Below are 27,752 nucleotides of genomic sequence, written 5' to 3'. Positions count from 1 at the left end.
TATCATAAATGTTTATTCAATTAATAGTCAAATATAAAGAGAGAAAAACACACCACGACTAAAACTAAAAGCATTCACATGTATATTTACATCCACAATAACCACATACAAAAACGAGCGGTACATGGGCGCTCACCTTTGACCTGACGAGACTAAGACGGTTGACTCCAAAAGATTAACAATAGTTTTTGAATAGAAATAATTCATTTTTATGCAAATTGTTGTGGAACAAGAATATCAGTGAAACTGACGGATGCTCCCCGATGATGCGCTTTGTCAATCTATGTGTTAATAACCACCTAAAGAAATCTATTATTAGCCTCGGTGACCTTCACCTTGACCCCAGTAACCTCAAACCTAATCAAAAGGTAGAGGTCTATGCAAGGTACCTACATGCCAAATATGAAAGAGATCAGTAAAGTATTGAAGGCGCTATGAGAAACTGTAAAAAAGTGTGACGGAAATCTATTATTAGCCTCAGTCACCTTGACCTTGAAACCAGTGACCTCAAACCTCATCAAAAGGTAGAGGTCCATGCAAGGTACCACCATGTCAAATATGAAATAGATCGGTAAAGTATTAAAGGCGCTATGAGAAACTGTAACAAAAGTGTGACGGAAAATCTATTATTTGCCTCGGTGACCTTGACCCCAGTGCCATCAAACGTCATCAAAAGGTAGAGGTCCATGCATGGTACCTACATGTCAAATATGAAAGAGATCGGTAAAGTATTGAAGGCGCTATGAGAAACTGTAACAAAAGTGTGACGGAAAATCTATTATTATTAGCCTTGGTAACCTTGACCTTGAACTCAGTGACCTCAAACCTCATCAAAAGGTAGAGGTCCATGCAAGGTACCTACATGCCAAATAATATGTAAGAGATCGGTAAAATAGTGAAGGCGCTATGAGAAACTGTAACAAAAGTGTGACATACGTTAGTACGGAAGGACAAACTGGAAACTACATGTATATGCTCCGCTGAAATTTTATTTCGGGGAGCATACAAATAATGGTAATTAAATATTTCAAACACAAATTATTATAGGAGATATTTAAACTTATATTTTTTAGAGGTTACTCAATTAGCCAGTAGCTCCTTGTCTCTCCAAGCAAAAGAGGTTTTCTATAAAAAGCTCCAAAGGTCACTTGTGATTTATTCATAGATCAAATAGAAAGATTCCAATAACACACCATTTATATTAGACCAAATGTCAAATAAGATTGATATGAAACAGTTTTTGTTGTTTCACTAAGTTAACAACTATTGATTAGGGCTCAAAAAGTAATCTTAATTAATGGCAATTATTATTTAAGTAATTCTATAAAATGAGAAATTTGGAGTTGTGGTCATGTTAATCCATAACCTGTATCATAAGAATAAACATTATGAGCAATTTTCAAAAAGGTTGGAACAAATTAAGACTTCATTAGAAACTTTGTTTCAATATAGCCATATAAGGAAAATTGCCACAACCGCTGGGCGCCATGATTTTAAACAGACTGGAACCAGCAAAGATATCATTTTAACACATTTTCTGAGCATGTTTTATGATGACAGAGCTTCAAATGTAACTTCTAGACTATAAACAAGGTATCAATAAAACAATATAACAAACAAGAGTTGTCACCATATGATGACATATGCCCCCTATAAACGCTTTGATAGAAGTTATGAGCATTTTTCAAAATCTAAACGCAGATTTCAAAACCTTAACGCGGACCCCAAGTTCAAGGTCACGGTCTATATACACATGCATACCAAATATGAAGGTTATATCTCAAGGGACATAGAAGTTATGAGCATTTTTCGAAACCTAAACGCAGTTTTCGAAACCTCAACGCGGACCCTAAGTTCAAGGTCAAGGTCACAGGGGTAAAATTATTAGTGTTAGTTATATAACTGTGAAATGATGTATATTTTTTTTACGAAATGACATCATTATTCCAGCGAATTTCTTCAGTTAAACTCTTTTACAATGTGAAAAATCGGTGAAAAGAGCATAAAATAAAAAGAAAATTAGTTGGTCATGTTATAAATAGAGTCTTAGATTCGTGGTCATTTTGTATTGAATTCATTAAACTCTTCATCTAAATAAAGATAAAAACTCGGCAAGCCTCTTTTTTATCTTTATTTAGATGACTTGTTTAATAAATTATATACAAAACGACCACTCATGCAGGATCCTATATATAGATTATTAAACTTTATATTTAAGAGGATTTTAACAACAGTGGAACTGGCTTTTTTGCTGGAGACGTAACAATTTAAACTCCAAGTGAAGGGAATTTAAAAATAAAGCAAAAGTAAATAAGTAAATAATGACCTATAATGAATACAAAAAATCAAAGCGGTTTACTTCACTTTTAACTGAAAGTTTAACCATATGTTTTAATATAACAGGATTGAATTGTGTTGTTATTTTATTGTATTAAGAAGTGTTAAACATTTAACAACGTTTTTTCTATTGTTTGGTAAAAGAAGAATGAGGTCCTGAAAAATCTGGTGTGGTCTGGCAAATTTTAAAATATATCGGACCCCCTGTCGAGTAAGATTGTTTGGTATGGGTTGGTGATACAAAAGACATCATGAAAACTGCAGCACCTACTAGCGGCCATGTTATTTTTATGGACTGGGACCGTTTTCAAACTGAGCCAAGGAACAAGAGAAACAAGTGGTCTAACTTAGTTTTATGAAGATTGGACAATAAATGTGACTCCTTGAGAGAAAACAATGCTATTGTCAAGCAATATGGTCCCCTACCAGCTCCACCATTTTCAGAAATTCCATCATTTTCAGAAATATATATATAATTTTTTATGGTTGCCATAGCAACCACAATTTTTTACGTAAGAACAAAATAAAATGAGGTGCATGCTGTCCATATTGCCATCTATCCATGTTGCAAGTTTCATGAAAAAATATTAAGAACTTTTAAAAAGTTATCGCAGGATCCAGAAAAGTGTGCAGGATCCACCATTTTCAGCAGTATTTCTAATCTATTTGTTGCCATAGCAACCAGAATTCTTGACTTAGGAACAAAATGAAATGATGTGCATAATCTCCATATTGCCATCTGTACATGTACAAGTTTCATGAAAAAATATGAAGAACTTTAAAAGTTATCGCAGAATCCAGAAAAGTGTGACAGACTGACAGACCGATGGTCTGACGGACAGACCGACACACAGAGCGAAAACCATAAGTCCCCTCCGGTGAATCCGGTAGGGGACAACAAGTTTTAAATAGAACCAGTTAAGGACAAATGCCCCATATCTAGGCAGTCATATTTATAAACAAACTGGAACAATTTTCAAACTCTGCCATCATATCATTAGAAAAAATGTTCTGACCAAGTTTGATGATGATTTGACTAAAAGTGTGACTTCTAGAGGGTATAACTTTAATTTAAGGAAATTAAATATCAATTTAAGGAAAACTGCACCACCACCCTGCAAGCAACTAAAGCAAGGAATTTTTTAATGGACCACAACCATTTTGGAACTCGGTTGAGACACCATTAAAGCACCATTAAATGTTCTGAAAAAGTTCCATGTAGATTGGACAAATAAATGACGTATATAGTGTTAACAAGGTTTCACTATAGCCATATAAGAAAAACTGCCCGCCCCTGGAAGCCATGTATTTCAGTAAACAGAAACCATTGCTAAACTCTCCAGAGATATCATAAAAACCAATTTTCTGATCCAGTTACATGAAGATGACTATACTTATGACGTCTAGGGTGTTAACAAGCTTATTTTTTAATTTAACCTAGTGACTTAGTTTTTTCCCCACATGACCCTGTTTTTGCCACGGCCAAGATATCATAGGGGCAAATCTTTTCACAAAGTTTCATGTAGATTGTACAATTAATATGTTAGTGTTAAAAAGGCAAATACTGACGACATATGATGGAAAACAAACGACTGACAACACGCGATCAGAAACGCTGACCATGAGCAGGTTGTGCTGAGGTGAATTTAAAAAAATACACAAACGTTTAAAATGGTGAATTTAAAAAAATACACAAACGTTTAAAATAGTGTTCACATAACATACAACCTGTTTCTAGTTTGTGGTGTATAGCATGTGATTTTTATGATTAAACTTAAAACTATTTGTATACACATTATCAATTATTCTGTCAGAAAATGAAAGTAATACGTAGGAAATGATGAAGCTTTGTGAAACACTAATATCAATCACTTTTGGGTGAACTGGAAGCTTGTTTGAAGCTATACGTTGTGTTGACTAGAAGATAAACAGCCACTTGGATGACAAAGATCATCTGTATCATGCAGGCACTTTGCCAGCTGATCCATGTCAGTAAGAGACTCAGTGGATACCCCGATATTGTCTGACCAACTGTAAACAAACATTATCATAATTGCTGACATTGTTTTTCAGACAAAATCTTAGGCCTTGCAAAAAGAACATGAATAGGAACATTACCTTAACTTTTTTGATCAGGAGTTGCAAAGCAATTGTTATTGTTAAAAAATACTTTTCCACTAAAGATAAATCCACAGCGGTCATAGGCTGATAACCTGTTAACCCTTTCCCACTTAGATACGTATTTTGATGTGTTTGTTGTTCCTTAGGAAGTTAAATTTAATTAAAGACCTTTCTTACTAGATTCATGTTTTAAAGGCTCCATTTTCAAACCTTAGATACTGATGAGCAGCAAACATTATAAAACCTGAACAGACTGCGATTTACTCGCAGGCTGTTCTGGTTTTATGCTGTTTGCACATAGCCATTTTCACTTCGCTTCAAAGTGGGGAAGGGCTAAACCATAAGCAATAAAGTAACTGTACAAAGGTCATTTTAGACATGTAGGTTACTTGGTAGAATGAGAAAGAATATAACATCTTATCAATCTTTTGTTCATTCTGCAAAACCCAAGTAAATATATCCAAATCTGCACCTCTTTAAGGCTGGTCGTTACACATATTAGGACCAAAAAATGTATAAGACAATTTTAATAATAATATACTGTTAATACTGTTGTACTTACAATTTGAAAACAAGCAGACGACAGCATGTGCAGTTCCTGCCATTTTCTCCGGCGCACATTCCATGGCTGCTAACCCTAACACTGATATTGGGCCGTAAAGTGTCATTCCAATGCCAAACCCAATGATGTTTATCCATATCTAATGGGAAAAACAAAATAAAACAATCAAACTTAATATTTTTTCACATGAAACAGTGGCCCCAATCTTTATTTAAAACAACAGCAGATGCACCAGAATGTGATCTTGACTTCTTAGTTTTGGAAAACGTTCATGTTGTATTCATTTATTTAAAAAAAAATGATATCTGATTCTCTATCAATTGACATAAGAATTGTTATTGCAATAATTTTCATACTATTAGTTATGCTTTGGACAAGAAAATTAAACAAATAAAACGTTTCCATAAATACATATATTAAAGAAAGAGAAATAGTTTTTACTACTAAACACTTCCTTAAATAGTCTTCCATCATTATATGTATGAATTTTCTATTTTATTCCTTTCATACTTTTTAATTTACACTGATAGGTCATTGTCGGCTTATTATGTGTTAGTATTTTTTCTGTACCCGGGGTACATCTTAGTATACTTGAGAGTACCCAGGGTACATTTAAGTAGTACCATAGTCAACAATTACCAATCAATCTTAAGTTACCATCTCAATAAAAAAATTACTCTGTGCAATAATTGGACTCTTTACGAGAACAATTCCAAGAGAAATAACTTCAGAAACACAAAAGGGAGAGTTATGTTACTTTTACTGTGCATTTCCACTCACACCTTTTATCAATAGTTGATATTTCATTTGAATCCATTGACAACTAAACAAAATACAGTCTCTAATGATGTTCTGCACAAAACATTAACAATAGGAAATACACAAGAAATAATTTCTTCCTCTGAATGTCCTCTTATAATATTATTCTATATAAATATATGAAGTTCTATTTGTACTTATGAAATTATGCTTTATACAGCAGAAAATAACGCAGGGCAATAACTTTTTCATACTTCAGATGTATTTATTGTCATTTGGTGCTTAACATCGACATTTTCTCTTAAAGCAATCTTTAATGATTAAAAGATCCACAAAAGAAACATACTTTCACAAAACTTAGTAAAGTGTTATACATCCAAATAATGATAAGAAGGTTGTTTTTTGTGTGTTTTTTTCTCTCAATGTCCTACACCAGTATACACATTTTTATGAAAATACCTTCAGTACTTAAGGAACTATACTCTGTTTAGCACTATTGACTAAAGATTGACTAAAGATTGAACTTCATGACAACTGCATTATGGTTCTTGTACTCTGCACTCCCTCTTAACCCATTTATGCCTAGTTGACTCTCCAATCCTTCTAAATTGGATCAATTTATTTCCAAAATTAAGGATGTCTAGTATATTTATTTCTATATTTAGAATATTTTTTACCGAACTCCTTTAAGCAAACAGCGCAGACCCTGATGAGACGCCGCATCAGCGTCTCATGTGGGTCTATGCTGTTTTCCAAGGCCTTTTTTCTAGGCGCTAGACATAAATGGGTTAATGACCTCTATCATCATATGAGGTGTAATTTAAATCCCTAAAACTACAAGTTATGCTCTGAACAAGAAGCCAGACATACTGATAAGCAGATGAAAGAAAATTCAATTTCTATAAGACCCCCTTTGGTGTAATAAAAATCAAAACAATAGTAATTGATCTACAATCGCCATTTTGTCATCATTATTTGCTCTAAATGTACTTCAATGTGCCTTGATATTTTGTACATGATAACAAGGGCTGTTTGTAAAGCATGAATGCCCCTCATATGGGCTGTCAGTTGTAGTGGCAGCCATTTTGTGAATACGTTATTTCTTATCAGTTTGTATAAAAATACATTTAAACAAACACAGTTTGCACTTAAATTTAATAAATTTTTCATTGAAACAGTAAAGTTACATACATGTTTATCATTTTAATTGTGAAAATGTGTTACTTTTTAAATGCTTTTGCTTAACTTGCATAAATTTAAAAATAGACAAGAGATGTGTTTGTCAGAAACACAATGCCCCCGATTGCGCCGCTTTGAAATACAATTTCAATACTTCATTTGGCAGGTTTACAAATTATCTCCCTTTTAAAGCTTATTACTTCCCTTGGATTGTATTTTTTTACTTTTAACCTTGAAGGATGACCTTGACCTTTTGCCACTGAAAATGTGCAGCCTCATGAGATACACATGCATGCCAAATATCAAGTTGCTATCTTCAATTTTCAAAAAGTTATGACAAAACTTCAACAAAGGTTAAAGTTTTGGTTAAAGTTTTGGCACAGATGGACGGACGGACGGACGGACAGGCGAGTGGATTCGGGCGGGCGGACGGACAGACAGACAGACCAAAAACAATATACCCATGATCTTTCGATCCGGGGGCATAGAAGTGACAAGAATTGGCAATATTTACACTATTTTCTTTATGAGCTTATCTTATATTATCTTTATTAACATTATCTTTCAAAAAAATTATATGCAGATACAATATTTTTATTCTAAAAACGTGCAAGGTATCTTACCATTGATGAGGAACTTGTTACACAGGTTTTTAGAAGATTCAAAAATATGGCGAGTCCAAGGGCAAACAATCCAATAACATACTGGCGAGAAAACCTGCTGGCCAATTTCCTGCTTTTCCACTGAAAAACAGCTTTTAAACCTTTAAGAAGATTTTTTTACTACATCAATATTTAAACGTATTCCAGCTGAATAAGATCAAAATAATACGTCTGTTTCTGGCAAAAGTTTCAAAAAATGTTTGGTAATGTCAAAACTAAGGTTTAACCCATATTCACTAAATTTTTATAAAAAACATATTTGTCAATCAAATAGAAATTATGTTAAGTAAACACGGATTTGAAAGAAATCAATCATAATATTCAGGTTGATGTTTTTCTTGGTAAACTTGGTTTACCACAAAAAAAGAATATTTTCTCTGACTTATTCATAATGTAAAACCAAACTACAGTTGATTAAAATCCAAATGGTAATTATGGTATTAAAAGTATTATGATGGAAGTCAGAATGAATACCTTGGTAAGGAAATGATCTGAGCTATAACCAGCGATCACTGATCCACAAATGCCGCCAATCTCAAGGCTGCTGATGAAACTATTACCTGAAATGAACATACTTTCATCCTATCATAAAACCCACATTAAAGATCTAAAAACATACCATCTGATAAATGTTGGTGTTATTTAACCTTGTTGAATACAGCAAACATGCACAGTAAACTATCATTCTGTTAATTTTATCATGCCATTTGATTTGTTAGAGTATTTTTGCAGCCACTGTGTTCAGTTTACTGTAAAATAAATTAAACTGAAGACAAAACAAGAGCCATCTATGGACAGCTATTTTAGCTATCAAGAAATGTAAGGATTTTTCTTATTAAAAATAAAATCCTATGCGTAAAAAAAGCCTTGCTTTTGAGAGGAAACTATTGCGGGTGCAGTTTTGAATAATTTAGGTTGTTAAATTTTTTTAGACTTTTTTTTTAGAGGTCACAGTGACCTTGACCTTTGACCTAGTGACCCAAAAATGGGTGTGGCATGTAGAACTCATCAAGGTGCAGCTACATATGAAGTTTCAAAGTTGTAGGTTGAAGCACTTTGATTTTAGAGCCAATGTTCAAAACCTTGACAAAATGTTAAGGTTTTAGCACGACAAGCTGGCTGTGACAATACCTCGGGTTTTCTCTGAAAACAGCGAGCTAAATTTCAATAATTTCAAACCCAAAGGCAAATTGACCATTTTTGTCATTGCTATTATACTCTTGTACAAATACCATGATTAAGACATTTACAGAATATTCAATATTTAGGTAAAATATGTGGAACATTACTTTAAACTATCTACCTAAAGGTGGCAGTGGTTTAACACTTTCCCAATTAGAAGCAAAATGAAAATGGCTATGTGCAAACAGCATAAAACCAGAACAGCCACCAAGTAACTAGCAGTCTGTTCAGGTTTTATGTTGTTTGCCGCTCATCAGTACCTAAGGGTTGGAAATGAAGCCTTTAAAACTTGAATCTAGTAAAAAGGTCTTTATTTAAATATAGCTTTCTAAGACACTACAAATGCATCAAAACACGTATCTAGGTGGGAAAGGGTTTTAACTCTCTGCCTAAAGGTGGCAGTGGTTTAATGGATCAAGTCCACAGATTGGATTGTAATCGCTACTAGGGAAGAATTCAAATAACCCTGCACAAAAATTCCTGGTTCTAACAAGGAAAATGATGCAAAAAAACTGACAGACAGACACCAATTGTGATTTCAGTATAATACATGTATCCCTGAAGTTTGTTTTAAAGGGGGTATGATAATCTGCTAATAAATTATATTTATAAGCATAACTATGATTGAATGACCAAGTTCATGAACTAGGAAGAGAAGGGCCCTTAACTTAATCAAGACATAAGCAATAAAAAATTAAAAGTTTATATACAAAACTTACCAACTATGATGGAATGACCAAGATCCTGAACTAGGTAGACAGGGCCCCATTGCATGGTCCCAAATTGCACAGTGCTGATGATTAGATATGTGAAACAGATGCCGCGGTAACCAGGCAACCAAAACAAATCTCGTTTTGACATGGTATCTGAAGCTTCTGAAAATGACCAATAAAATATTTGTACAAATTTTCACATAAAAAAGCAATTCTAAAATATTATATTTTTATTAGATCATGTTTTACTACAGTTAAAAAAAAGATGAAGATAATGAAAAAAGATGAAGATAGTGTGATAAGGATAAATTGTATTATACCGTGCTTTGACGGTCAATATCATAGCCTCCTTATAATAACCAACTAGATGATAACAAAAATTGCCTTAAAATGTTCCAGTTAAAAGAAAAATATATACAACTTGTTCTTTACAATTCACTTTCATCACTATTTGATCTATACTGAATAATTGCCAACTCAATTGTGCATCTTTCCCTGTTGGTTTCCTTTCAACAGACTCAATTTTACTTGTTCAACCCTTTTCACTGCATGATAACCTTTAGTCTTGCTGTTCTCACTTGGCTTGCCCTTGTCCAGATGTTCATGGCTGCTTCCTTCAGGAGCATTCTTCATGAAGATTAGCGTAAGAAAGCCAAATCCTAGCAACAACGAGCCTGGGGAGAAGGGCAATAAGAAAATGACTTACAGTTGTATGAATACTCCAAAACAGTGGTCTCAAACATTTTTATGGGGGAGGGGGGGGGGGGGGGGGGAGTTACTTCCTATTTACGGGTATATAGGGGTGTGCCAAAAATATGGGGTGTGTTTTTCGACTAAAATTATAGATATGGGTATGGTCTTGAGCATCCAAGTATAGATATGGGTATTGAAATCCGAAATTTGCTGATATATAAATGCATATAGATTTGAAAGTATCAGTATAAAAATGGGTATGATAAATTTCAGTCTTGTATATAAATGGATACATTTCTGTAAATTCTGTAAATCCAAAGCTTTTAATAGATGACGTGAAAACGGGTGTTGATGATGATGTGGAAACTTGGTATGCAACCCCTTCCTTTAAAGTGGACATATTAACAGAAGAGGGACCAAAATGGATTGAAGACACATTAAGACATTGCAAATGCACCGGTTTTATTGTTTCATATTCATATGCAGATCTCCACTTTCTCAATGGGATAGTATACAAATGGGTCTTCTTTTTCAAAAATCTTGTTTCAAAATGGGTCTACTTTATCAGAGCTCTGGTATGAAAATGGATCGGGTCACATTCCAGAAGTCTCAGAACCCTAAAATTTTGAAAATTCCCCCCCCCCCTGGGAAGGCAATTTTTCAAATAATGATACCATCAGACCTACTTTTATCCAAAGAAATGACTTTATCAAGATATCTTCTCATTTCAGTACCAAACAAGGGCTGTTTGTAAAACATGCATGCCCCCCATATGGGCTGTCAGTTGTAGTGGCAGTCATTGTGTGATTATGTTTTTTGTCACTGTGACCTGGACCTTTGACCTAGTGACCTGAAAATCAATAGGGGTCATCTGCCAGTCATGATCAATCTACCTATAAAGTTTCATGATCCAAGGCTTATTATTCTTGAGTTATTATCAGGAAACCATTTTACTGTTTCGAGTCACTGTGACCTTGACCTTTGACCTAGTGACCTGAAAATTGATAGGGGTCCTCTGCCAATCATGATCAATGTACCTATGAAGTTTCATGATCCTAAGCGTAAGCATTCTTGAGTTATAATTCGGAAACCATTTTACTATTTCGAGTCACTGTGACCTTGACCTTTGACCTAGTGACCTGAAAATCAATAGGGGTCATCTGCCAGTCATGATCAATGTACCTATGAGGTTTCATGATCCTAGACGTAAGCATTCTTGATATATCATCCGGAAACCATTTTACTATTTCGAGTCACTGTGACCTTGACCTTTGACCTAGTGACCTGAAAATCAATAGGGGTCATCTGCCAGTCATGATCAATGTACCTATGAGGTTTCATGATCCTAGACGTAAGCATTCTTGAGTTATCAGCTGGAAACCATTTTACTGTTAAGAGTCACTGTGACCTTGACCTTTGACCTAGTGACCTGAAAATCAATAGGGGTCATCTGCTAGTCATGATCAATGTTCCTATGAAGTTTCATGATCCTAGGCGTAAGCATTTTTGAGTTATCATCCGGAAACCATTTTACTGTTTCGAGTCACTGTGACCTTGACCTTTGACCTAGTGACCTGAAAATCAATAGGGGTCATCTGCCAGTCATGATCAATGTTCCTATGAAGTTTCATGACCCTAGGCATAAGCATTCTTGAGTCATCATCTGGAAACCATATTACTGTTCGAAGTCACTGTGACCTTGACCTTTGACCTAGTGACCTCAAAATCAATAGGGGTCATCTGCCAGTCATGGTAATGTACCTATGAAGTTTCATGATCCTGGGCTAAGCATTCTTGAGTTATCATACGGAAACCATTTTACTGTTTTGAGTCACTGTGACCTTGACCTTTGACCTAGTGACCTGTAAATCAATAGGGGTCATCTGCCAGTCATTATCAATGTACCTATGAAGTTTCATGATCCTAGGCAAAATTTTTCTTGAGTTATCATCAGTAATCCATTTTACTGTTTCATGTCACTGTGACCTTGACCTTTGACCTAGTGACCTGAAAATCAATAGGGGTCATCTACCAGTCATGATCAATGTACCTGTAAAGTTTCATGATCCTAAACCTAAGCGTTCTTGAGTTATCATCTGGAAACCATCTGGTGGACGGACCGATGGACCGACATGTGCAAAACAATATACCCCTCTTCTTCGAAGAGGGGCATAATAAAAACCTCATACTAAACATGACTACGCTCAGCCTACAATCAAATTTCAGGGACAAGTGACTTCTAAAGATCAGCTGAAATTAGGGAAAAGTAAGGCAACTTAAAGGAGAGGTGGTTTCTGTTTGGTGTTTTATCAACTCTTCACTTATTTTATTCTCCTCATTACACCACGCCCATCATCATGATGATTAATCAGAAACAACAAAAGTTTGGGAAAAAATATTAAAAAATATAAACAAACACACTAAAGTGTTAATACTGAGTTATCATTGTACTTTATGAATTTAATTAATTTATTATTGGTCAATTTCTTGCTCAAAGTTAATCATCAAAAGCAGTAGAAGTTACTTCTAGTTCATGTCTGCTTCACAGCTGAGCCCTGAATGTATTTAACACCACTTGATATTTACAATATCTATGATGGAAACCGTACATACTAAATTTTGCTTCATACAAAATCTGACAATAAATGATAAATACATGCATAAATGCAAGTCCATCAAATTTTGGAATAGAGAAATATATATGAAAAGCAATTTGGCAATCTTTCTACAATTGTCAATTTGGGTACAAACAGACCATGCCAAAATAATGGTCCTTAAAACAGCTATAAAAGCCTTATTACCACTACAATGTGTACCCACCTGGCAGCAATAGACTGGACCTCCAGCCCGAGTACGTGGCCAGGAAAGCTGTGAGCAGGGGTCCAAGAGTGCCTGCCATGTTAATAGAGGTGGACAGAAGGCTCCAGGCGGTACCAAACTGCTCCGGACTGAACCACTGTCAATAGGAGAAAGGATAGAATAAATTGCCCATTGCTGAACAACTGTGAATGGAAGAGCATACATATTGAATTAATGACTCATGGCTGAACAACTGTGAATGAAAGAACATATTTAATGAATGACCAATTGCTGAACAAATGTGAATTGAAAAACATAAATAATATTAAATAAATGACCCATGGCTGAACAACTTTCAATGGAAGAACAAACTGAACAAGAGCACCACCAAGTGGGTACAGACGGCTCATCTATTTTTCTTTTCAAAGGTGAAGAGACCTTTCTAAATACTTCAATCAAAAAGGGGGAGGGGTGGGGTGGAGAGGGGGATTCTTGGGTGGAATGGTTGGACAGTCTTTCAAAAATAAAATAATAAAAACAAGAAACGGTCTGAGACTGGTGATGCTCTTCAAAGTTTTTTTTGTCACAATATTGCACTATATATTCAGATAAAAGGAAACGTCTTGAGGGGCATTACTTTGGACATAATAAAACGATGGATGGTTTAGCAACTTGAAAATTTCAAAGGGTCATAACTCTCTAAATAAATCATCTAACCAGAACCCACAAATAACATGCACATCTCCTCAAGGTAGTGAAGCTTCCCATAAAGCTTCATTGAATTCCAGTCAGTAGTTGGGGAAAAAAGCCCGGACAAGAATTGCACTATATGTACAGTTTAAAGAAATTTCAAAGGTCTATAACTCTGTAATATGCACATCTCCTCAAGGTAGTGAAGCTTCCCATAAAGTTTCATTGAATTCCCATAATAAGTTGCTGAGAAATAGCTCGGACAAGAATTGCACTATATGTACAATGGAAAATTTCAAAGGGCCATAACTCTGTGAAAAATCATCCGACCAGAACCGGCTGATAATATGCACATCTCCTCTTGGAAGTGAATCTTCTCATAAAGTTTCATTGAATTCCAGTCATTAATTGCTGAGAAATAGCCCGGACAACAATTGCACTATATGTACAGTTAATGGAAAATTTCAAAGGGCCATAACTCTGTGAAAAATCATCCGACCAGAACTGGCTGATAATATGCACATCTCCTCTTGGTAGTGAAGCTTCCCATAAAGTTCCATTGAATTCCAGTCATTAGTTGCTGAGAAATAGCCCGGACAAGAATTGCACTATATGTACAGTTAATGGAAAATTTCAAAGGGCCATAACTCTGTGGGTGTATAGTGTTTCTTTCTAAAATAAAAAATAAAATGAAAAAAATATATGGGGGGAGGGGGATTCTTGGGTGGGATGGTTGGATGGTTTTAAAAATAAACTAAAAAAAAATATTTGTGTTTACTTATTTATTTATTTTGTGGGTGGTGGGGAGTGGGACTGCAGTGGGGGTTGAGAGAGGGGGGTATGGTGTGGGGCTGTGCCATTTATTAGATGATCTTTCAAAAATAAGAAAAAATGGGGAAAAAAAGATGGGGGATTCTGGTGTGGGGCGTGTGGTATGGTTTTGGTTGAGTCCATTGTGGTGTGTCAGGTAAGTGTTGTTTTGTCAAAGTATGAATCAAATCTGTTCATAAATAAATAAGGCAATTTTAGCAAAATTTAATAATTTGACCTTGAGATTCAAGGTCATTTAAAGGTCAAGGTCAAATTCAACTTGCAAGGTACAGTACCCTCATGATATTAAGAAAGTATTTGAAGTTTGAAAGCAATAGTCTTGATACTTTAGAAGTAAAGTGGATCTAAACACAATATTTAACCAAATATTCAAAGTTAAAAAAGCCATAATTCCATCAAAATGCCAACCAGAGTTATACAACTTGTCCTGTACAGTCCTCTTATGATAATTAGTAAGTGTTCCAAGTCTAAAAGCAATCACTATGATACTTTAGGAGTGAAGAAGACCAAAACACAAAACTTAACCAAATTTTCAATTTTCTAAGTATAAAAGGGGCCATAATTCTGTCAAAATGCCAGTCAGAGTTACATTAATTTCTCTGAACAGTCCCCTTATGATAGTTAGTAAGTGTTGCAAGTATGAAAATAGCTTTGATACTTAAGGAATAAAGTGGACCTTAACACAAAACTTAACCAAATTTTCAATTTATAAAATATAAACAACAGAACTCTCAAAATCATTTAATCATTTTGCGTTGCAACACTTTATAATTTTCAGTTTTTTAAATCGTCAAAAGATGCATGTAATGGCTATTAAGAGCATGGTAAATGTTCAGTATAACTGTTCCCTCACAAACATAATAACTAAAACGAACATGTAAGAATCTGAAACATTTTTTTTAACTTGTCAATTTACCCAAACTTGAAAAGGCCCCTTAAATAGTTTACCCCAGGTATATATTCAACTAATGGAAACAAAGATTGGCAACGCAAGGAAACCAGGTTCAACGCTTTAGGTATTGGTTTATTTTCTATTATCGCAAAATCCCAAGCTAAGTCAGCATGTAATTTATTATACAAACAATTTCATTTGATCAAGTTAATCAGTTGGAACAGTGACTTTCAACTTGATTCAACTGCCCCCAAAGCTGTTGCATACAAGCTACCAACACATACTTTCAGAACACTACCCCAATTAAAATCTCAACTTCATGTAAGCTATCTTCACACACAATTTAAGCACAGTACATCCAAACTGTAGTTGAATAAATGCTACACATTATACCTCTGTTCTTCCATTCACAAGGGTGTAAATATGACTACAATTAACTACAAGGTTACAGTGGCTTAGAGAATATGCCATCCGCCTAGTGAACGGGAGGTCACGGGTTAGATCCCCACTGGGAATGTACCTTCGATCTTCCTTTAAGACTCCAAGTACTGTTTTTAGTCCCAGGAAACAGACTTGAGAGCGTTTCTATAAGCCAAAGGCTTTCAATGCAATTTTTTTGACTGGAGACCACCTGTTAGCTGTTTTTAAGTATTAAATTATCTAACAACCAAGACCTTGACCCAACTTGCCCTATATGCAATCCTAATCTAGATCTTCATGTAAAATACCTACAGACAAAATTTCAGTACAATACCTTCATCACAACTCAAGTTTGAAACAAGTGTTCAGTTATAAGTAACAATAACTTGACCTTGACCTGGATACAATCAACAGCTAGACATCCATAAAGAGCGGTATACCCAAAATTGTTATAAAAATATTTCAATGCAAACTTAAGTTATTAATTGGAAACCATCCGTTTGATGGTGCCTGCTTGTCCCCTATACCTCAATGAAAGAACCAGAATTTCCTTTATACTTAAAGAGTTTGCACCCATATAGCCATATCGGCAATTTAAAAAAAAAGCATGTTATGAGGTCTTCTATTTAAATGATGCGATGGTATGTTCAATGGATCTTACACTAATTGCGGTGGTATGGAATGCATAGCAACATTTCACTTACTGGGGTGGTATGGAATGCAAAGCAACATTTCACTTACTGGGGTGGTATGGAATGCATAGCAACATTTCATTAACTGGGGTGGCATGGAATGCATAGCAACATTGCACTAACTGGGGCAGTATGGAATGCATAGCAATGTTTCACTAACTGTGGTGGTGTGGAATGCATAGCAACATTTCATTAACTGGGATGGTATGGAATGCATAGCAAAATTTCACTTACTGGGGCAGTATAGAATGCATAGCATCATTTCACTAACTGGGGTGGTATGGAATGCATAGCAACATTTCACTTACTGTGCTGGTATGAAATGCATAGCAACATTACACAAGATGGTGTGGTATGGAATGCATAGCAACATTTCTCTAACTGGGGTGGTATGGAATGCATAGCAACCTTTCACTAACTGGGGTGGTATGGAATGCATAGCAACATTTCACTAAATGGTGTGGTATGGAATGCATAGCAACATTTCACTAACTTGAATGGTATGGAATGCATAGCAACATTTCACTTACTCAGGCCTTGACACTAACAGTGTCCCAGGAACCCAAGGACACCAGATTTTGGCAAGGGTCACCAGTTCTTTCAAGCTGGGTGATCCTCCGGGAACCCTAAATTTTTAGAACCACTTCGTATTGATTGACCATTTGAATCCACGTAATTATCTTTTATTTCTTGCAATGTTTATAAGAAGAACTTCCGAAACGGTAAGTAGTGTATTTTTATATCTCGGATCAGTTACTATGTCCGTTAACTCTGCCTACGAGCTACTGTTTTCAATGAATTCCTCAGTGAGAGACCAATATTGATTTTTCCAGCTGTAAATCAAATTCTTCTTGGTAAAGGGCATCAACCAATCAGCACTCAGGCAGCTGAATACACGCCGACCCCACGTGAAACTGTATCAAATAACTGTACATTTCACAGATTATTACTGACCATATCTCAACAAATGTAGCAATGTAGCTAAAGCGTAATTAACTAGTTTTTTTTCAGTAAGAGAAAAAGTTTCCACGTAAAAAAAATGCTCTACAATGTTCGACCAAAATAAAAGATATTAGCAACCTCTGCGCTACGAAGTTTTATTCAGCAATAAAATATTGGGGGCCACACAATCCTCGATGATGAATGACGTGATGTTGTACATGAAGTCTTATAATTTGGGCATGATTTTCATCTGAACATGAAATACACGAGAAATGTGTCTTTGTTGCTAGAATTTTCTAAACTTTCCGTGAATAATGAAATCTGAAAATGATTTGGGATAACACATTCAATTATACGCATTTGAAAATAGTACAATTGAATAATTCATTTTGTTATACAATTGGTCATAACACATAATGCAATAAGCAGGAAAATTACGTGTTTTGAGATTGCCACTCTATAATGCGTACATATAGGTCTTCATGCATGAATGACCAGACAATCGTTATATCACCATCCGGAATGAAGTGTACTCAGTAAAATTTAAAGAAACACGCGTTTTTATTAGAAATTCACTTTCTCTTTCGCAAACTTTTCTGAAAGAGGTACATGTTTCATTTTAAATTGACAATTGCAACTGAATTAAATATTGGAAATAAAAATGTGTACTAGTATGCTTCTAATCTTGAACTTATTTGCCCTTAGGCTGTGTGTCAAAACAGGAGGGAACCCTAGTTTGGGTGAGGGTCACCAAAAGTTGAAAAGTTAGTGTCAAGGTCTGACTGCAAATGGGGTGGTATGGAATACATAGCAACATTTCCCTAACTTGGGTGGTATCATGGAATGCATAGCAACATTTGTGGCCATAAGTTTATGTTCACATTTTGAATGGATTTTGTTAACAAACCATATATTAATGAATATGTAAAAACTAGGGATGACTTTGAATACCTATATTGGTATTCGAATATTCGCAAATCCATTCAATCGGATATTCGAATATTTGCATAAAATGGCTGGATTGATTTAACTTCTATTACTCAGTTTTGTATCAAGTAGGGATATTAAATATAAATTGACACAGAAATACAATTGAATATACAATTGTTGTGTTGAGAAATAGAAAGAAAATGTAGTTTAATTATAAAAACAAACTTTGAAAAACCTATTAAGGCAAAATTTATCAGAAAAGAGTGAAACTTGTTGTGTGTTAACTTCCATTGTTTTGTTAGTTATATCCGTTTGCTGAATACGAGGCTGTTTATTAATATTGCTATCGAATAATTGTATCGCTGTCGGATAATAATATGACTGATACTTTAATGGGGCACAAACATCATGTCATAGAATTTTATATTCATTTGAAATTTTAAAGTAACAATAGGATGTACGTTATAATTGGCACCTAATTGACAAACAGCAGTTCCGGCCCTTTCTTAGAGTGTGTATATTGCATTGTGAAATTTGAGAAATTCACACATTTTAATGGCTGTTCATACTGTGATCACAGAAACTTAATTATTATTCGCCAGTCAATTGAAGCCGTAAATTGGCACCCCATTGACAAACAACAGTTCGGGGCCTTCTTAGAGTGTGTATATTGCATTGCGCAATACACACTGATACAGGCTGCGTTATCAGTTTGACAGGAAGAACGTCACATCAAACGTGTTAATCCCAAATGATTTCGGGTGCCAATTAGTAAGCAGCTTGCAGGTCAGTTACGTTAGGGAAAAAAATGCGAATATCAATTATGTTATTCGAATACTGACCATTCAATCGAATATTCCGATTTAAGAATAATTTTGCCATGCCTTGTAAAAACTTATCTTAGCTGCATTGTCTCTTTATAAGATCATTCTTATTGTCATTTACAGTTAATTTTTAGCTAGTTGTTTTAAAACCTTTTCAGCTGTAACAACATATTTGAATATCGCTATAAATGCTAATAAAGATAAACCAAATTGCCAATCCTTTCAAGTCTGCAGATGTTACATGTTAGTGTGACAATTCGGCCTCCACATGCAATCATGCATTGAATAATAGCAATCCAGTCAGTGGTTCATATTTGAGTGGATTTGTTGTCATGGTTACCTTCTTCATAATAACAGCTGAAGAAGGCCAGGCAGGGCTGGTCGCAAAACCATTCAGTATCCATAGCAGCGCATACAACCACATCGACTTTGGGACACCTTAGATAGAATTAAGAAGTCATTTATAGAGAATATTATAATTTAAACTGGCATATACAGTTTAAATGTTAGCAAATCTTGTGGAATATATTTGTTATATATTTCTATTTAAGTAAATGTAAAAATCTAACTCAGCAGCAAAACAGTTATATTATAATGTGGTTTACAATACTTGTACAATATATTCTAAAAATGCAAAAAAAATATTTGTATATTTTGTACTATATTGATATACAGGAAATGTGGACTTACTCTGAACATCTTATCTGGTCCACTGTTCTATGTTTAACATGAAAACATGTTAACAAATGATAATACTGTTTGTTTACTGGAAATAATTTGTAGATATAAAGTATAAGCAATCACTTACTTGCAAACAACAGTACAGTGACACCAGAACAGATATAGCCCAGCGATAAAACAAGCGCTGGGCTAACACTGTCAATCAGCAGACCGGCGACAAACTTTCCTATGGCATATGCCAACATCTGACCACTCAGGATCATTCCTGTATACAAAGGATCATTACATAGTAGGCATTAATCCATCGAAAAAAATGAGTTTTGATCTGTGAAATGAGGTTGAAAGCATGCACATGTATGAAAAGTGTCATCTCAGATAAGACTGCCCAGTCTACACACTTTATACTTTTATGGTATTATTTGTGTGAAGGATGAATCTTCTTGGTGAAAATCCAGTTTATAAGAAAATGTCTTTGATGATCTTATGCTAATGGGACTACATTTGATTGTAACACAGTTTTCCTAGAGTGAAGCTTTAATACACAAACTGTGAAAATATAGTAACAAAAATCCTGTTTAATAGCTAAGTGAGATTCCATTGCTTAAATGCAGCACCCATCATGGTGTCTGTCTAGCTATTTGGAGGTCATGGGTTCGATCCCCTAGAGCTTTTTTACCTGTTTTTGTGATGCGGCCTTGGCTCCCCCCCCCATTTGTGAAAAAATGAGTTGCAAACTGTTCAAAATTATAAAAAAGAGTCGCAGACTTTTAAAATTGTGAAAATTAGAGTCGCAAACTTTTTGAAATTGTGAAAATTTTAGTCGTAAATTTTCCAACATTGTGAAAAACAGCCATTGTCACAGAAGGCAAAAAAGCCCTGTCCGCACTGTAGGAGCGTTCTTTAGATCTCCCTCATAAACACTTACTGGTAATACTTGTTTTAGTAGCAGGAAATATAGTAGCAGGAAATATAGTAGCAGGAAACATAGTAGCAGGAAACATACTCTAAAGCATTTTAGATAAGCCTTAGGCTTCGATGTAATTGAGTTAAAATGAATAGGTTTAAACTAACAGTGATAGATTTGTTTATGTCAGATTATAATACACATTTATGGTTAAAGTATAAAATCTTTTTTGTTCATTATATCCACTAAAAGGCCAAGAGCTAGATAGCAATAATATCACTTATATCAAAAATATATTTATCCATACATTTACATTTCTTACGTTATTACCAAGGTCATCTTTGCTGAAACCTTCTGACTTGATAATGTCCGGCAAGGCAAACGTCACACACCTTTTGGCAAAGATGTTCAACATGTAGCCTATGTAAAGGCTGGCAAACACAACTTCTGCCTTCATCTGTTTTTATTTCCTACAAAACATAATTAAAATATGCAGTTCTAAGATCTATTTTCTTAAATAAAAATTGATTGCCCCTCTCCCTTGAATCCCTACATACAATTTAGGCAGCAATTTTTTAGCCCAAATGGGAAAAGTCCCAGGACTGAAAACAATACCTGACTTAGGCATTATTCCCATTGTAAATCTTCAGGGGCTGAATGGGGCTTTTCAATCGCTTTTTACTTAATTGCACAAACCCATATAAATATTCTGTTTAAATGCCATTTTGCTGAAATGTTCATTTTCCGTACTCATTTGATCTGATCACTTAGAGAAAATGCGTTTTGGACAAAATTGATGAAACTTCCCTCCCTTTTTGGTAAATTTTTGGACAGCAACTAAAATGCTCTAGTTAGTTTAAAACATGATGTGTGCATGGAATCAATATATTTTTTGTTTGTTATCATCTTTAATTATTTAATAAATAAACTTTCAATTCATTCTGATGTAAGCTTGATATCAAAGTATTTTTCTTCTACACAAAAGCTAAGATGAGTAAACTAGCCAAGTCTTTATGGTAACCACATAAATACAGAGCATATACACTATGTTCAATAAACGTTTCAAAATGCAATTTCTTTTATTAATTTGTCTCTTTCAGGTATCAATTATCCTCCGGTGACCAGGTATGCATAGATAAAGAAAACAAGAGCACTGCCTTGCAGGTGCAGACCGCTCATCTATTTTCTTTTTAAAGGTGAAGGGACTTTTATTTTCAATCACAAAGGAGGGAGGGGTGGAGTGAAGAGGGGTGTATAGTGTGGGGGTGTGGACATTTATTACATTATCTTACAAGAATGCGGAAAAAAAAATGAAAAAAAAATCGGGGGGGGGGGGGGCGGGGATTCTTGGGTGGATGCGTGGGTGGGGGATTCTTGGGTGCGATGGTTGGACGGTATTTCAAACATAAAATAATAAAAATAAGTATTTGTTTTTTAACCGTTTCAAAAAAAAAAATGGGGGGGGGGGGGTGGGGTTTGGGGGGGGGGGGTATAGTGCGAGAGTGTGGTGGTCATTTGTGAGATGATCTTTAAAAAAAATGAAAATAGGGGGGGGCAGAGGGGGGTGTGGGGGGGGGGATTCTTGGGTGCGATGTATTTCAAACATAAAATAATAAAAATAAATATTTGTTTTTTAAGTTTCAAAAAAAAAATTGGGGGGGGGGGTGGGGTCGGGGTGGAGGGGTATAGTGTGAGGGTGTGGTGGTCATTTGTGAGATGATCTTTAAAAAAAAAAAAAAATCAGGGGGGGGATTCGGAGGGGGGGAGGGCACGGGGGATGGTTTGGGTGGAGTCTATTGTGGTATGTCAGGTAAGAGTAGTTTTGTCAAAGTATCAATCAAATCTAATAATAAATAAAGAAGTAATGGCAATTTTAGCAAAAATTAATAATTTGACCTTGAGAGTCAAGGTCATTCAAAGGTCAAGGTAAAATTCAATTTGCCAGGTACAGTAAGCTCATGATAGCATGAAAGTATTTGAAGTTTGAAAGCAATAGCCTTGATACTTTAGAAGTAAAGTGGATCGAAACATAAAATTTAACCATATATTCAAAGTTACTAAGTCAAAAAAGGGCCATAATTCTGTAAAAATGACAACCAGAGTTATGCAACTTGTCCTTTTACTGTACCCTTATGATAGTTTGCGAGTGTTCCAAGTATGAAAGCAATATCTATGATACTTTAGGGGCAAAGTGGACCAAAACACAAAACTTAACCAAATTTTCTAAGTATAAAGGGCCCATAATTCCGTCCAAATGCCAGTCAGAGTTACATAACTTTGCCTGCACAGTCCCCTTATGATAGTTAATAAGTGTTGCAAGTATGAAAGCAATAGCTTTGATACTGTAGGAATAAAGTGGACCTAAACACAGAACTTAACCAAATTTTCAATTTTCTAAGTATAAAAAGGGCACATAATTCTGTCAAAATGCCAGTCAGAGTTACATTACTTTGCCTGCACAGTCCCCTTATGATAGTTAGTAAGTGTTGCAAGTATGAAAGCAATAGCTTTGATACTTAAGGAATAAAATGGACCTAAACACAAAACTTAACCAAAATTTTCAATTTTCTAAGTATAAAAAGGGCACATAATTCTGTCAAAATGCACGCCAGAGTTATCTAACTTTGCCTGCCCAGTCACCTAATGATAGTAAGTAAGTGTACCAAGTTTGAATGCAATAGCATTAATACTTTCTGAGAAAAGTGGACCTAAAGGCAAAACTTAACCGGACGCCAACGCCGACACCAAGGTGATGACAATAGCTCATAATTTTTTTTCAAAAAATAGATGAGCTAATAAGTTACTGAAGTAACAAAATTTCTGAATTAAGGCTAACAATGCAACAATTAGCAATTTTCCTTCAAAGATTTACTTAATTTGCAATAAATCCATGTCAAAATTGTTTATTTACAGAGTGTTAAACTTAAAATTTGTATTCACTGAACTATTAAAAGATTTGATATAAAAATGCATAATCTGAACTGGGGCATTCCAATGCATCACCGTATATCACCTAACCCAAAGTGCGTGCATTGCTCTTATAGTAGAATCTACGATGATTTCATGAAACATATTCTGAAAATCGAATGAATGTGAGAGTGAAAGTGATTTTATTTAAGTGTTGTGTTACTACTACAGTAGTAAAATCGTTAGCTTCTCTTTGCAAATTTATGTGAAAATTAAATGAAGATCAGGACAAATAAAATGTATCGAATATGGATCAATGTTGGTATTTTATGGTTGAAGTAAGATTTTGAAATGCAATTATACCTGATTCCTCATTTTGGTTGTGTTTGTTTTTATTTTAAAGCGTAGGGTAACTCCCCCTTAAGTCAGACTAGTAAACGGTATAAGTCTATAATAACAGGCTTCTTGATAATAACCGGGACTCGGGCTTGAGCAGGCTTTAAGTATCACAGCATATGAATCTATTTTTCAAATAATTATTTGGTTCCCAGCTTATGTTCATTGAAAAATGTTGATTTACAATACCCACTGAATTCACTCATGAGTCCGACACATTAGCCTGTAACACTGACACATATTTGTATTTGGCATTAATTTCTTTAAAAATTCCCTAAATTCCTTAAACTTCAGTTTTCACAGTAACAGTCCTGCGTTGATTATACATATTGACACAAATAATTTATACAAAGAGGACAAATGACATGGTCATTTAAAGAGTCTATTTGAATTACAACAATGGAATCATTTGATTCACCAGAGGTGAAAAAAGCAAAGTACTAAAATACAAAGATAAAACATATGATTCTTATTGTTTGTGCGCTAAGAGATTCTTTATTGGATGAATCATGTTAATTTGAATGAATATTAGGTTAATACTCATGTTTCATAAGGTGTTCATGTAAATGGCTTATTGAGTTGTGACACATATTTAACTGTAAAATGTATGCAATAGACCGAACCACTGAAAATAACTGAAAATTTTTACAGAAACAGATGTTACAATAATGAATATCAAGTAATTTGTGAACGCTGTTAAAAATATCATTCAAAAGCGCTGATGGAATAAAGGTAATTGATAATTTATAATTGTTCGTCAACAGAAAAAAACAAAATTAATATTAATTAATAATGCTACCTATCCAAATTCATTGTCAGATAATATTTGATAACATTTTAGTTTGACATTTTATTTATTTTGAGTATGAACGGTAATGTGGTCGTTATAATGTCACAGATCATACAGACAAAACTGATTTTGAAAACTATCAAGAAAAATTGTTCGACTCAAGGGCATGGTCAACTCTGAAGGGCGAGTAGTTGTAAAAATGCAACTCTCAGCTTTATAACCCAACATGTAGCTGAAAGTTTCAATGCGCTGTCTATTGTCCTGAGGTGCAAAATATGATCACCACTGCAAAGACTAAAGAACACTGATACTGAAAAAACTTGTAAATGTTAACCTGTCCAATGCATAAACTCTGACATGCAAATGGTGCCATAAAGCAAGAAACAGTTGCTTTTTATTTACTTATTTTTTTGTATGCTCTATCCACTATATTGGTAAACTCAGAGCTCCAGATAAGGGTCGTATTTTCGTAATTACGAATTATTTTCAAGTCTGTTACGTATTTATTTTAAAATCTTGTCGTACCATTAAGAATTACAAAATCAAGTTACGAATATTATTTTTACATCGGTTCGCATCGATTTTTATTGAGTTCTTTTCGCGTATTAAAGATCTTCGCGGTGCTTATATAGAATGGTTATCGGGTTTGTTTAACAAAGCGCATTTTTTCCAATAAAAGCGGCGTATACAGTCTGTCAAAAAACAATGGCGGCGCCCAGAGAGCGTCCTAAAAAACAGCAAAGCGTCCAAAAACACGCTTTTAACATATTGTACGCAAAGTGAGCCGAAGTTAAATGTTAAGAAAGACATAATAGAAATGATCTTATACGATGTTGTATGTTCAGTTTCCGACACAGTCGGAAAAGCTAAACAAAAACGCCACACGACGGGTCCAAATTTAAACACAAAAAAGACCCCTTTTAATTGTGAAATATGTAAAAATTCATCTAAGGCATGCAATCTAAGCACAGTTTGGGCATATGAAGGTATTTGAAAAATAAAATTGTATAATACTGAAAAGACACTGTTGAACTCGTATAAATAAAGTTGCTAGTATGTTTATTTTGATTTTTTTTTACATGAAAATAACCGTTATTATTTATTTTTAGGTCATTTATAAAAAATAAGAATTATTTTCCAAAACTTAGTAGTAACATTAAGAATAAAATTTCAGAGTTAAGAATTCTTTTTGAAAATCTGGTAGTAATTTAAGAATATCACAAAACCTTATCTGGAGCTCTGTAAACTATTGTAATGTTGCCGACTTTGTGTTGCTATCGGTTAGGTAGCAGTAGACACCAATCTTTTGCACATTGTGATCATTGATGTAACCATACACTGTTTGAAATTTTTAAATGAAAATGTCAGCAAGAATACTGGGTTGAAACATCGTCTGGTTAAGTTTGCATGCATGGGATAATGTCAGTAGGCTGTGGTAAATTTAATGTTTTTTGCAGCTTATTTATAGCTTTCATTAATTGGTTACGAGTGAAGTCTGTTAAGTGATGCACACGGAATCTGTGAGCACAACTGCGACTGTGTCTATGAAGGGATGCATATGGATTCCTTGAGCCTCCAAAGTAAAAATTATCAAAGGCTCTGGGAGTTTGTTTATATGGATTAAAGGGCTAGTAACCCTAGTAAGTTGAGCAAAACAAAATACTCTGAGGGCATGCGTGTGACGTCTTTGCATAAGTCTCGTTTTGAATGTAAACAAAATAATCGATGTGCAAGGAGACGCTCCATATGTGGGAATCGTACATTAATTTTAAAAATAAGCGTTTCATTGTCAGTTTTAAATGAACAAATAGCGTCATTTCGTGATGTAATTGTTAAGTTATCAAAACCGGCAAGACGCATAAAAAACCACATACATTTTATTGATTTCACAAAAATTCATAATGACTTTCGGATACTTCGAGAAGGGAGCAAATGGAAACAAGGGAAATAATATTGTGCTATTTTAAAATGGTTACACGACACAAATTTTAGGCATCACTCCGGATCAATCTGGATCAACAGAAGGTTTGTTTCATAGGTTCCGTAGATTGCCAATGTTTCTTTCATCAAGCGCGACGCGCGATATTTTGCGCGACAGACGCGGTGACGCATGATATATTTAACACGATATATCGCCTTTTGGGCTACCTACACAAGGGCGAAATATCGGGTTAAATATATCGTGCGTCACCGAGACTGTCGCGCAAAATATCGTGCGTCGCCGCGACTGTCGCGCAAAATATCGTACGTCGCCGCGACTGTCGCGCAAAATATCGTGTATCGCTTCGTGTGTCGTGTTTCGCCCTTGATGAAAGAAGGGCGAGATTATAGATGGCACTATCCGGATTTCGTACGATTGTACTCCGGATAAGCTGAGATAGTCGATGTATGGCGATTGTTAAGGCATTTTCGCGGTCAGTCGTTTTAAATACTCCGACAATCTCAGGAATGCTAGAGATCGACTTGGTCCATCTTCACACAGCTTGGAAATAAACAGGGAAATCTTATAACATATTAATATACAGTTCTTAATGTTTTCAACTAAAATATATATAGCTAGTATGTTTAGAACTTTTAAAAATAAATTTCAATAAAAAACAACACATTTAAGCTTGGTGAATATAAGTAAAGACCTCTTGTATAGGTCTTTGATATACTTAAGGCAGCCAGTGAAAGCTGTCCGGTTGGACACGGAGCGTACCGGTATATCGACAGGAGTTGAAACGAGTATTTTACCCTTACTGTAGTCAATTCAAATTTATGCAAAAACTTTTCATCCGAGTTTATTCATTTATACGTTATTTTGTTGCGTATTAATTCCTCTTTCAAAAAAATAACTTTTAGTA

The 27,752-nt window shown here is 34.8% G+C and overlaps 1 protein-coding gene across 3 annotated transcripts; it reads right to left on the bottom strand.

Moving 5' to 3' along the window:
- Positions 1-26,849, bottom strand: LOC127830936 (glucose-6-phosphate exchanger SLC37A4-like). Of its 3 annotated transcripts, none has more exons than XM_052355878.1 (11): positions 26,781-26,849; positions 21,144-21,283; positions 20,037-20,174; positions 19,569-19,666; positions 13,029-13,164; positions 10,073-10,189; positions 9,522-9,677; positions 8,095-8,180; positions 7,582-7,701; positions 5,021-5,159; positions 1-4,368 (listed from the first exon to the last, which is right to left on the bottom strand). In XM_052355878.1, exons 2-11 carry the CDS (start codon positions 21,268-21,270, stop codon positions 4,202-4,204), a joined length of 1,284 nt encoding a protein of 427 aa, XP_052211838.1. In that variant the 5' UTR covers positions 21,271-21,283; positions 26,781-26,849; the 3' UTR covers positions 1-4,201. The 3 variants fall into 3 exon arrangements, with proteins under 3 accessions (XP_052211838.1, XP_052211844.1, XP_052211852.1); XM_052355884.1 differs by having other exon boundaries at positions 10,094-10,189; XM_052355892.1 differs by lacking the exons at positions 9,522-9,677; positions 10,073-10,189.
- Between the last annotated feature and the right edge of the window lie 903 nt (positions 26,850-27,752).

This window comes from Dreissena polymorpha, chromosome 1 (genome assembly GCF_020536995.1).
Source record: "Dreissena polymorpha isolate Duluth1 chromosome 1, UMN_Dpol_1.0, whole genome shotgun sequence".
In the NCBI taxonomy this organism is placed as follows: domain Eukaryota; kingdom Metazoa; phylum Mollusca; class Bivalvia; order Myida; family Dreissenidae; genus Dreissena; species Dreissena polymorpha.
This window is presented reverse-complemented; position numbering and strand designations above follow the sequence as displayed.

Bases quoted from the DNA above. Each gene is read 5' to 3' on its own strand.
- LOC127830936 (XM_052355878.1), bottom strand. From the start codon at position 21,270: ATGAAGGCAGAAGTTGTGTTTGCCAGCCTTTACATAGGCTACATGTTG. The intron at 7,702-8,094 runs GTATTCATTCTG...GCTGTTTTTCAG, and splicing joins CAGATCATTTCCTTACCAAG to TGGAAAAGCAGGAAATTGGC. The intron at 5,160-7,581 runs GTAAGATACCTT...TTTTCCCATTAG, and splicing joins TAACAAGTTCCTCATCAATG to ATATGGATAAACATCATTGG.